The following is a 12,900-nucleotide window of genomic DNA, read 5'->3' on the forward strand; positions in this document are numbered from 1 at the left end:
AAAACAATCAAGAAATTTATCACTTTTCAAATATACTTAATGTTCTTTGTTTCATTTACCTTCATTTTTTATTTTTTTTAAAAAAAAATGGTTCATAACAAAATCATGTAGAAAAAAGATTTATTTATTTTTAATTATTTATAAATGAGCAAAATCCATATTTCGGTAAATTACAATTTCAATAAAAATATTAGATATAAAGAAATTATGTTTGAAATATATATTTTCAAAGAAATTGAATCTGCATATTTAATTATACAATGTATTAAGAAAATTAAAATTAAAATTTTTTTAAAATTTAAAAATAATAATTTTTAATTTAATGTTTTTATAAATTTAATATTAATATCTTTACGTTACAGTTTGTGATACATTTTTTTTATATATAGAAAAGAAAAATATTTCAAAAAAAAAAAAAATTATATATTAAATTATTCTTGAAGTACTTTGTGTTATAATCTTTATAAATAGTTATTTAATTTATTTTATAAAATATCAGCTTGTATTTTTTTTTATAATTTATTTACATATCATTTTTTTTTTTTTTAATAATAATTACGTTACATTTTTTTATTTTTCTTTTAATGAAATGTTTATCTTTTCAAGAAGTATTACTTTATTTTTTCTTTTTAATTGTAGGATTTTTCTTTTTTAATTATATATTTTTTCTTTTATAAATTTTTTTTTTTCTTTTAAATTATAACACCTCATGTTATTTATTTTTTAAATTAATTTTTTTAATTATTAAAAGAATAATATAAAACTCTTTCAAAACACAAATTTATATATTTTTTAAAAATAAGGATCTCTTACATTTTTATAATTTTATATGTTCTTAGTAATGTAACAATGGAATATAAAAAAACGAAAAGAACTAATCAATTTATTTTTGAAAGTAGCAAACATGCTGCCAAAGTACATTTAAAGAAAAATAAAAAATATATAAGTTGCATATATAAAAAGAATTTTGTTAAGTTGTAATTTCTGTAATTGTTAATATATTAATTTTTTTTACTTCGTTATAACTAATTGAATTAATCCTAAAATATTCATATTTTTTTTAACTTAACATTTTCATTCATTATATATTTATTTAATTTTTTTCAGAGACAAAAAATAAATGTGAATTCTCACTGTAAAGGAATTTTGTTATCTCCAGTAAATCCTCGTAAAATGAGCGCAGCCATAAAAGAATTTTTGAATTTTTTAAAAATAAATTATCCAAATAATTACGAGAATGGTGATACAAATAATAATGAAAATGATGTTAAGTGTGATTTAGAAAAAAAAAATAGTAATGTAGAAAAACAATTAAATGATGAAATAGATAAGGCAAATTTAGAGTATCAGAGATTTGTACCACTAAGAAATATAATAAAAAATTTTGCATTTATTAAATTTAATAATACGAATGATAAAGATCCATCATATATTGTTACACAAATATTCTCATGTGCTCAAAAAAAAAATGAAAAGTATAAATTAAGAAATATTTGTAAAATTATTCCTTTTGATTGTATTTGTAAACCTCATTTATCCCCATTTATAAAAACTATTGTTCCTTTAATTAAAGAGAACTTTAGTAATGGAATATGTGTGCAAGAAAATTTTTCAGTATCTCACATACTAAAATTATTAAATATATCAGGAGAAAAAGAAAAAGAGGAAGAAGAAGAAACAGAAATAGAAACACAAAATGAAGATGAAAAAAATGAAGAAAAAAAAGAAAAAGAAAACGAAGCACAAGAAAATGAAAATAATGAAAGAAAAGTAGAAGAAAAAGAAGACAATGAAAAAGAAAACGAAGCAAAAAAAAATGAAAATAATGAAAAAGAAATAGTAGAAAAAGAAGACGATGAAAAAAAAAAAGAAGCAAAAAAAAATGAAAATAATGAAAAAGAAATAGTAGAAAAAGAAGACGATGAAAAAAAAAAAGAAGCACAAAAAAATGAAAATAATGAAAAAAAAATACAAAATACTACAAAAGAGATGAATGAATCAAATAAAAAAATTTCATGGGGATTAGTATATAAATGCTCTAACACAAAAACATTAACTAAAAGAGATGTTTTAACTGTTTTAGATAACTGTATTGGAAATAATTATTGTGTAAATTTAACTAAGCCAGATTTAGCTATAATAGTATATGTGACCGAAGTATGATAAATTTTTTTTTTACATTTTTATATTATGTAAATTCTACTTTCTCTCTCTCTCTCTCTCTCTCTCTATATATATATATATATATATATATATATTTTTCTTTTTCATTTTAATAAATGTGCTAAATTTTTTTTTATGAAAATAAATATTATAAATTTTTTTTTTTTTTTTAGATAATGTGCGGTATAAGTATAATAAAGGATTACGATAAAACAAGAAAATTTAATATCTCATCCTTCAATGAAGATTCTTAAAATTATTATATATATAAGCATTTGCTTATGTATTATTTATTATAAATAATTAAAACAATATATTTAGTGTAAATTAAATGCATATATATAACTTTCATTTGGATTTTTTGTATAATTATAATTTATCTTTACATAGTATCTAAATCTTTAATTATTTCATACTGCATACTGTTCTGAAAATTTTGAATATTTTTTATTATAAAAATGTTAATTTCACTAATTTGAAATGCTTTTTTTTTTTTAAATAAAGAAAGTTAGTAAATAATTTATTTTATAACTGTTTATATCATTAAATGAATAAATGAACTTTTAATATTTAAATTATAAATATTATATTTTACTGAAATACAATTTTTATTAATAAAATATATAAAGTTGTGACAAGAACTAAACAGGTACTTTAATTTGCTACATAAAAAAAGTGTAGAAAATATAAGCTACTAATAAATTTAAAAGAAAAAATATTAACATAAAAAATTCATCTATGAAATTATATATTGATATTTATAATTAAGAATAGAAAGTAGAAAAAAAAAATGTGTAAAGAAGTTGAGCTATTAGATCTAATTAAAAAGATAAAAACAAAAACAGACAAAATTACAAATGATATAGAAGACTTCAATTTCGATTTATTAGAAGAAAATAATTTTTCCTACAATATATACTCAGTTACAGAATTGATACGTAATAGCAATATAAAGGAAAAAGAGCTAGGCAAATACATAGATGTTTATAATAACTTTGAACATGAAATAAGTTACTACTTTAATGAAGAAACTGAAAAAATAATATATTCATCTATTATTAATAATACTGATAAACCCTTTACAAAGCCCCAAAACAACATATTCTATTCATCTTCGAATATAATAAATCAAAAATTAAACTATGAAATGCTAGAGTATAATAAATTGAGAAATTATGAATATAATGTAAAATTTTTTAAGCCTTTAAAACTTGATATTAAAGAAAAGTAATCAAAAAAACAAAAAAAAAAAAAAAAAATATAACCAGAATGCAAATATTACTAATTAATAATTTGAAATGTTTAGTTTTTCAGATTCTTCAAAGAGTTCAAATAAAGAGAACAAAAATAAAGAAAATAATTTAAAAGACATAACAAAAATAATTAAATCATATATTTAATTAAAATTAAATAAAAAAAAAGAAATTAAACGACATATTTAATTAAAATTAAAAAAAAAAAAAATTAAAAGATAAAAAAAATCAGTATTATCATATAATTTTATAATAAAATATATGTACTATTAAAAAGATATAAAAAATAAAAATATTTTTTTTTAAAAAGTGTAAATCATAAAAATTAAAAAAAAAAAAAAATCACAAATATAAATATATTTTTATTCACATGCCAAATTGGAATATCTCACTTTTCCATCAACCCAAACTTGGTTAATTCTACAAGTTAATAAATTAATTTCACTATTTTTTGAAATATCTTTATCGAGTACAACAAAATCTGCACAGGAATCTTCTTCTATTGCACCTAATTTTATTTTATTATTTTCATTGAAAAATTCTGCTTTAACTAAGTAAGCAGGATTTATGGTGTAAATGGCCAGTGCTTCAGCAAAAGATAATCTTTCTTTTTCATCATAAGAATTCTCAATTATACTTTTAATATTCTTTATGTTATCATCCAATTCTTTCTTTTTTTCAACTAATATATCATCAGTAAAAGCAGCTTCTATGAAACTTAATGGTAAAACATGTGCTACTTGTCTAAACATACAATCAAAAATACCTTTAATTGGGGAATATACTTCTACTGGAGAATCGCTACCACCAGATATAATTATATTATTATCCATTAATGTTTTACATAAATATGAGCATTCTCTGTATGAATTATCAATATAACTTAGTATATAATTATAATCACTTGGTAAGAATGATGGTTGTAAGCTAATTAATACTTTTAATTGCTTTATTTTTTCTATAGCATTTTTATTTAATAATTGTGCATGCACGATGATCAGTCTATCAGGATTTTTAAGTACATCTGAAACTTCATTTAAAATAAAATCAGCACATCTATCTCCTATGCTATGCATTTCCATTCTCAAATTTAATAATTTTACAATTTTTAATTTATCTGATAAAAGTAATGGTTCAGTAAGGTCTCCATAGTTTGCATTTATTTCATCTGATGCATTTTTAAATGGTTTATAAACAGCACAATTTTTTCCACCCAAACTTCCATCACAAAAAAATTTGATTCTATCACAATTAAATAGACTTCTTTCGTTTTTATTATTATAACTATTATTGCTTTCTTCATTTCTAATTTGATTATCATAAAAGAAAAAACGTTCTCTTAATTTTTTTATTACAAGATTTCTATCTTTGTCATTTTGCAAACTATTTAATAAATGTTTATAGCAATTTGCTTCATTTTCATTTATATCGTAATATTTAAACAAGTATTCAAATATAAAGTTACTAAATTCTGTGTGAAATATTCTCATATTGAGAAGATCTTGTAAATCTAGCTTATTGTATATTTCTCCAACATTCTGGTCACATGTTTGAACAGATGTTAATCCTGTTTTAATTAGCTGATTTATTAATTTTTTTATTTTTTCAATTCTTAATAATTCATTTAAATTCTCACTTAAAAGGTTTAAGTAAATATCTTGAACTAATAATTCTTTAATAATACCATTTAAAATTCTAACACTATTTCCTCTAATTAAGTTGCTATTTTTCAACTCATTTTCATTTTTGTAATAGCATACGTTTTCTAAAATAGTTCCTTCGTTTTCATATTTTAATAAATCATAATGCCTCAAAGCTTTTGTATTTAAGACAGCAAAATGTAAACAAACAGATAGTATAACTACACGATTGTTCTCAAATAATTCATCTAATTTAAACCTATCTAGTATTGTTTTTCCTTCTTTATTGAATGATTTATAGCCTAATCCTACTATTGCTCCTTTGTATTCATTATTCTTGCTTTCTTTTTTCTTCTTATCATAATATCTCTGTAATGTATTTTTTATATCATTATAATCTTGGCAATAACTTAAATCACAGAATTCATTAACCTCAGAAGTCCAAGCTAAATGCATGTGAGAATCAGCTAAACCTGGAATAATATATTTATCTTTGAAACTTAAAACATTTATATCTTTTTCATCATTTATATTAAAATTTAATATTATTTTATTATTATCCACTAAAAAATCTCTTTTTTTAAATTCTCCATTATAATAATTAAATTTATTATTTTTCAAATTTTCAACTGTCTTAGCACACCAACTCCATACATATGCATCTTTAATTAATGTCCTCATTTTTAATATAAATAAAAATATATGTATAAAATAAAATAGCAAAAATATATATTTTTTGAGACAAATATAGTAATTTATAAATATTTAAACAAAAACGTATAAAAGCAAAAATATACTTATTGTAACAGATGAAAAAGCAAATGGCTTTTATTATTTAAGTTTATTAAAATAAACAATAAAATGGCAAAAAATTTTAATATTAACAATAAAAGTAGTAAAAATATAAAAATATGTTATAATTTCGAAAATGATGAATATAAAAAGAAAAAAAATAAATAAATTTAAAGTAAAACAATAAAAAATATTTAAAAATTAGGTCTTTTTATAAAAAATAAAAATACAATTTGATAACACATATTTATAAAAAAAAAATAAACAATAAATATATATATATTTATATAACGTAAAAATTTCACTTATTTTTAATTTCCACTTTTAATTACAAAAAATTTAAAACTTTTTTAAAATAAATAATCATAAACACTTTATGAAATTTCTAAGTCTTTCGTGAAGATTCTTCTATTTTTAATTATGAAAATATAACCCATTTTTTACAGAAATAAAATTTTTTTTTTTTTTTTATAATATATATATTTATTACACCTTATGAAATATAATTTATTTTACTTTGATTAAATTTTATTTAAATTTTTTTTTAATTTTATTTTTAATTCATTTTAACTTGTTTTTTGTCCCCAATTTATTTATATATTTTATTTTTTTATTTTATTTATTTTTATTTTTTTTTATTTTTTTTATACTTTCCTATTTTAATACATATATATTTTTTTTTTCTCCCTTTTTGCATAGTTTTAGCATTTTTTTAATAATTAATTTTCAGGAATTTTTCAGAATATTAAAAATAATTCAAAATAAAAAATAAAGTGGATTTATTTAGCATTATATATTTAGATTTATTTTTATTTATCCTATGATTTAAGTGCTTCATGTTTAAAAAAAAACATGTTCTTAGTCATGTCCTATGATAGAAATAAAAATATATGCATTTATGCAAATTAATGTATTAAATTTAATTTAAAAATTTTTTTTTTTTTAAATTTAAAATATAATGTAAAATATGATAAACAATAGCGAAAAAAAAATTAGAAATGAAAAAAATAACCTAATAACAGACAAAAACTATACAGAATCAGTAGACTGTTTACAAAATAAATCTGAAAATAATTGTAAAGACGAAATTGAAAAAGATAATATAAGAGAGAAACATGTTGGTGAAAATAGAGAGAAATGCTACCAAAGCAAGGAAGAAAAGCAAAAACTTGATGATGAATGTGGTGAAAATATATTAAAAAAAGGTTCTCATTTTCATATCGAGAAATTAAGTAAAGAAAATCTTAAAAAAATTGAAAACAAAAATGAGTTATATGAACAAAATAATAATTCAAAAAAAAGTAATTATGAAAAAAATATGTATGAAAAATTTTCTGAAATTAGTGAAAATAATAATATAAATAAGGAGGATCATGAAGCAAATAGGGACATAAGTTTTGGTAAATATGGTAACAATACATTTCAAAATATAATTGACGATAAATCAAAAAAATTGTTATTAAATGACACATCGAATATGGATTATAAAATTAAAAGAAATTTAACTTATCCTGATGATATAAAAAGAGAAAACAAAAAGTTTAAATTAAAACAAATATTTCAATCTTCGTATCAATTTAATGAATTAAGCATGTTAGATAATGTGAGGAGTGAAATGAAAAAACAAACTAATTACGAAATTAATAATAATGCATTTCAGTGCTCAAAAAACGACAACTTTGAAATGTATTGTCAAAATCATACTAAAATATTTAGAGATACAAATGATAATGAGATATTAAAAATTAGTAATAATGGAATTAATAAAAACAATAATAATTATCCAACAAATGATATAAATTATAATGTAAATAATTCACTTAGTGGTAATATGTATAATAAAACTAATCAGTTAACTATTGATAAAGACAATAATTCCATAAATACTCCCAATAAAATGTACGATGCTAATAAAGATAATACGACAAATTTATATATTCCTTATGAAGATAACACTCTTTCCAGTAAAGAACATGAAAATACAGAAAAAGAAACGAGTTTCCCTTCGATTTTTGAAGAAAATATGGATGAATGGTTCAGAGCAAATGAAATTGATGATTGGCTTGTTCATAAATTTTGTAAATGGTTATATAATACTAAAGATAATCTCTATTTTAATATAAAAACACAAGAAATATACTATGTTCGCAATCGTAAATTTACTAAATATGATAGCTCCCTGCAAGAAAATGTAAATAATTACTCTGAAGAAATGGAATACAGTAATTTAATAAACGAAAGATATATAAGCAATGCTGAGAATAAATTTAAAGAATATTATACAAAAGGTGATTCATCTAATAATAAAAATTCCATTAATTCAGATACGAATATAAAAAATAATAATAACAATAATGAACATAATATACATAATGAGAATTACTTACATAACAATAATGAAAAAAATGTTGACATTTCAGAAAATTTGGAAAAAGTAGAAAAGAATGATGAAACAATAGAAGAATTTAGTATGGTCTTAGAAGATGATTTGGTATGTGGAACATTCAGTAAAATAGGAGAGCATAATAGAACAGAAAATGAAGATTTTTTTATAACAAAAGATATATTGGATTTAAATCATGTATCTGAGAGTGATGGCTTATGTTTTTTTAGTGGTGTTTTTGATGGTCATGGAGGTTCTAATTGTGCACGATATGTAATGGCTCACTTAAAAACAAATATAATTGCTAAATTCAGACAATCCTTTTTAATAACTTGCAAAAAAAAATTCAAAGAAAAAAGTGCTAAATTGAATGAACAAAGTGTTGAAATAAGAGCATTATACGATAGCTGTATAAAAGGTTTTGATATGACTGATAAAAATTACATAGAACTTTCTAAAAAATATGATTACAAAGATGGCTCAACTGCTTGTATCGTTTTAATATATGGACCAGATGATGATGGTTCATTAAAAGTTGTGTGCGCAAATTGTGGAGATTCAGGCGCTTTGATTTGTCATAATAGGAAACCTGTGAAATTGTCTTTGAGGCATAAACCAGATTTACAAGAAGAAAGAATAAGGATATTGAAATGCGGAGGAATAATTGCAAATATTAATGGGGTTAATAGAATCATTACTAAACAGAAAGATAAAAATAGTAAAAATAAAGAAAAGACATTTTTAGCATTGTCTACATCGAGATCATTTGGCGATGTGTCTTATAAAATTCCAAGAAAAATAGTTCAATGTAAACCTTTTATCAGCGTATATACCATTGATTTTGATCTTGATTCGTTTCTTGTCTTAGCTACTGATGGTATATTAAATGTATTAAGTGATAATGAAATTATTGATATTGTTTGGAAAAATAAACATAAGAAACCTGAACAAGCAGCAGAAGAAGTAGTAAATGAAGCTACTAAAAGAGGATCTATTGATGATAAAACATGCACAGTTATATTTTTTTATTGGAGAAAGGACATTTTTAATAATCCATTAGTAATATTATTGTTTATTATATACAGATATAAATATCTTTTTTTATGCATATATGTTTACGTTGTTAAACAATTTTGTCTTTGTACTTTTAGTTGTATATATTTTCTTTTTAGAAAGAAAATTTTGCACAATGAAATTCCCTTTAAATTTTTATATACTTATGTATTATATGTATATATACTTCTATATTTTTGTACTCGCATATTCTTATTATTATATTTATTATTTATCACATAGTTTCATATTCATCATACATGTGTAACATTGCCATATTTCTGAAATATAACTTTATGAATCAATTTTTTTTTTTTTTTTCATTAGGAAAGTACAAACTTAGATACTATAACATATGATGATTCTAAACAAGAGGTAAATTATAAAAATATAAATTATTTTATACACATTCATCATTAAATATAATTTAAAAAACTTCTTTATAGGACATTAACATGTTTTCTTCAACTTTCTAAAATTATGTGATGAAAATAAAATAGCTATATCTTAAAATGCCTTTAAAGTTAAAAAGAAATGTTTTAAAAAAATTCACAATAAATATTTCATCTTTTAAAAAAAAGAAAAAAAAAGGAAAATTTTGTAGTTAATTTTTTTAATTTCTTTTGCTTAACAAAGAAAATTTTTTATTATAAAGTTTGTTTACTTTTTTTTTTCCCTTAAAGAGAAAATTAATTTGTTTTTAATCATTGTTATCCTTTTTTTTTTTTTTTAATTTTTTACGTAATTTTCATATTCACAATTTTTTTTTTAAATGGCTTTATTTTTTCCTTTTTAATATAAGCAATTACAATGAATTGTAAATACCAAATAATATTGAAAAAACTTTCAAATTACTTTGTTTTAATTTTTTTTTTCCCAAATAATTTTTATAGTATTCATTATATATCATATGTTAGTTATTTTCTTACAATTTTTTTTTTTTTTTTACATATCATTTTTATATGTGCATCTTTCTTACGTAATATTATTTATATACATATATTTTTTTTCAAATGTATTCATTAAAATATGTAAAATACTTAATTTTTTTTTTTTTTTAAATCGTTTATTGTTTTCTTAATTACAAATAATTCTAACTCCGTTATTTTATATTTTTACGTTTTTCATTATATATTAATACCCATGTTTCAATATTCTACATAAAAGTATGTGTGATGCATAATATTTTTTAATGTATTTTTTTTTAATTATAAAAGTTATTTATCTTTTAATTTATTATTATTTTTTTTTTTTAAATTTATAATTTATTTATCTGTTATCTCTTTGAATTTCTCTAATTTTAAGATTATATAATCTATTAGCAATTTTTTATGAAATGTTATTAAGGCTCCTCCTTGGATATATGAGTAGTTTTTTATGTCTTTAATTAAATGTGAAATATCTTCTTCCTCTTTTATATTTTCTCCAAATATTTTGCTATCTTTAATTTTAAGTAATTTTTGATATAAATCATTATTCGCATCTTTAAAACCCAGTACTATTTCATTTTGTCTAATTTCAAAATAAAGAAATGAAGACTTTTGATTTGGATTTAAAATTAAATTTTTATGAATTTCTCCACATGTATATTCTTTATTTAAAATTTTATAAAAATTTATTAACGATTTTTTATTTTTTAAGTCAAATGAGAGGAAATTTAAAATTTCATCTTTTACTTTTTTCATAATGTAATTTATAATTAGAATTTGCATAAAAAAAAATATGTACTTTGTAAAAATTATTTAAATGTACATATACACAGATACATTTATAAAACTTAAATGTGTTAATATATTAATTTTTCCAATTCCATAAAATTTATATATTTATATATGTGATTTGTGAATTTCATTAACATATGAAAATCATTCATATGAAAAAAAAGGTAAAGTTATAGAAAAATAAAAAACATTTAATTTAAAAAAAAAAAAAAAATTATATTTTAGCAAACAGTACACATATAAAAATATTAAAAAAAAAAAATCTACAATTTTCGAGGCATTTTAAAATTTATCTTTTAGCTTAATAAATGAAATTTGAATCAACTTCAATACATTTTTTTTTTTAATTTTATTTTATGCCATGATTATCAACAGACTTCACTGAGTTGGATATCCAATCTAAATATTCCTTCAAAAAGATTTTTTTTTATGAATTATGAATTTAATTTATTTCAAAAGGTTTTAAAAAAAAAATAAAAATAAAAATGCTAATTTTTATGTGAATAACATTTATAGAAACTCATTGTTTTATTTTAGTAAAATATTTATATATATTTTAAAAAAGATATAATAATTACATAGCAAAAACATGCATATATATGTATATATATTTTTTTTTTTTTGCAGTAAAAATATATGAATATAAATTTTATTAATGATATATTTGTATAAAATTTGAAGCTTACTTTATTCCCAAGTTGTATAGGAATAGCAATGACCTAAAATAAAGTTTGTAATAATAAATGAAAAGATAAAAAAATATATGTATTTTATTTTATTTTTTACATTACCTCTGGTACTTCATATGGATGGTTTAATTTTACTGAATTCACAATTTCCTGAAATAGATGTTTTTTTGTTTTAATCATCATTAAGACTTCATTATCTTTCTAATTCATCAAATATATTTATATTTTAATAAAAAATAAAAAAAAATAAAGAAAAAATATATATTAAATTTAATTAAAAAAAATATAAAATATTAATAAAATTTTATATATTTTTATGAATTTTAATACAGCTATTTCTCCTTTCCAATGATATAAACTTAGAATACCAGGAATTATATTTACACAACTCGCTAGTTTTTCTCTTAATAATACATTAGAAATCTAAAAAAAACAATATATTATATATATATATTATTACAATAATTTATTTTTTATTCATTATTTTTTTTTTTATATAAAAAATTCATTTTAAAAATTTAAAAGAAAATGGAATTAAAAAATAAAAATAAAAATTGACAAATTAATAATAGAAAATTTGTCTAATATAAACTAATGTTAAATTATTTTATTTTGTTTTATAAAAATTTAATATAAGAAAAAGCTTTTTTTCTTATATTTTCTTTCTACATTTTCAGCAACATCTTTGTTAGGTGTTGTTACGTAAACTGCTATAAAAGGAGAATCTTCATCCATTTTACTTGACATTTTTCTGTTATATACGGTATAATATTTATTATAACAAGTTTTCTTAATTAATGAATTTTTTTTTAGAAAATTTTTTATAAAAAAAGAATCAAGAAGTAATTTATTACACTTTTGTTTTTGTGTAACTAATGGAAAAAACATTATCAAAATTGTAAATATATGCATTAATTTATGCATTTAAAAAAAAATTAATAAAATAGATTAATACAATGAAAATTAAAATTAAACCAAAATTTTTATAATGTATTAATATATAATGAAAAGTTTTTTTTTTATTATTTTATTTTTTTTTTTTTTTATAATTTTCACTAAAGCATTATATCTTTTTACAAAAGTAATTTATGTATTTTTTTTTTAAAAAAATGAATTCATATTTATATTAAACAAAAAAATTATAAAATATATTTTATATATTTTTTCTTTTTTTTTTTTATATAAAAAAATGAATTGCTTTTTATA

The 12,900-nt window shown here is 19.0% G+C and overlaps 6 protein-coding genes across 6 annotated transcripts; 3 read left to right on the top strand and 3 right to left on the bottom strand.

Annotated features, from left to right (window-relative positions):
* Positions 1-849: 849 nt before the first annotated feature.
* On the top strand, positions 850-2,417 carry PRELSG_1464300 (conserved Plasmodium protein, unknown function; the record flags this gene model as incomplete). Its single annotated transcript, XM_028679746.1, has 3 exons — positions 850-915; positions 1,108-2,157; positions 2,337-2,417. The coding sequence occupies 3 exons, from the start codon at positions 850-852 to the stop codon at positions 2,415-2,417; spliced, it is 1,197 nt and encodes a 398-aa protein (XP_028535428.1).
* A 536-nt stretch (positions 2,418-2,953) lies between these two features.
* On the top strand, positions 2,954-3,563 carry PRELSG_1464400 (conserved Plasmodium protein, unknown function; the record flags this gene model as incomplete). Its single annotated transcript, XM_028679747.1, has 2 exons — positions 2,954-3,390; positions 3,470-3,563. The coding sequence occupies 2 exons, from the start codon at positions 2,954-2,956 to the stop codon at positions 3,561-3,563; spliced, it is 531 nt and encodes a 176-aa protein (XP_028535429.1).
* Positions 3,564-3,778: 215 nt separating this feature from the next.
* PRELSG_1464500 (amidohydrolase, putative) lies at positions 3,779-5,737 on the bottom strand (the record flags this gene model as incomplete). The annotated part of the gene is made up of 1 exon (XM_028679748.1): positions 3,779-5,737. The coding sequence occupies one exon, from the start codon at positions 5,735-5,737 to the stop codon at positions 3,779-3,781; it is 1,959 nt and encodes a 652-aa protein (XP_028535430.1).
* Positions 5,738-6,815: 1,078 nt separating this feature from the next.
* On the top strand, positions 6,816-9,760 carry PPM4 (protein phosphatase PPM4, putative; the record flags this gene model as incomplete). Its single annotated transcript, XM_028679749.1, has 3 exons — positions 6,816-9,290; positions 9,612-9,659; positions 9,731-9,760. The coding sequence occupies 3 exons, from the start codon at positions 6,816-6,818 to the stop codon at positions 9,758-9,760; spliced, it is 2,553 nt and encodes an 850-aa protein (XP_028535431.1).
* A 789-nt stretch (positions 9,761-10,549) lies between these two features.
* Positions 10,550-10,969, bottom strand: PRELSG_1464700 (conserved Plasmodium protein, unknown function; the record flags this gene model as incomplete). Its single annotated transcript, XM_028679750.1, has 1 exon — positions 10,550-10,969. The coding sequence occupies one exon, from the start codon at positions 10,967-10,969 to the stop codon at positions 10,550-10,552; it is 420 nt and encodes a 139-aa protein (XP_028535432.1).
* A 385-nt stretch (positions 10,970-11,354) lies between these two features.
* On the bottom strand, positions 11,355-12,606 carry PRELSG_1464800 (cutA, putative; the record flags this gene model as incomplete). Its single annotated transcript, XM_028679751.1, has 5 exons — positions 11,355-11,414; positions 11,692-11,724; positions 11,797-11,895; positions 12,025-12,117; positions 12,364-12,606. 5 exons carry the CDS (start codon positions 12,604-12,606, stop codon positions 11,355-11,357), a joined length of 528 nt encoding a protein of 175 aa, XP_028535433.1.
* Between the last annotated feature and the right edge of the window lie 294 nt (positions 12,607-12,900).

This window comes from Plasmodium relictum (assembly GCF_900005765.1).
Source record: "Plasmodium relictum strain SGS1 genome assembly, chromosome: 14".
Lineage (NCBI taxonomy): Eukaryota > Apicomplexa > Aconoidasida > Haemosporida > Plasmodiidae > Plasmodium > Plasmodium relictum.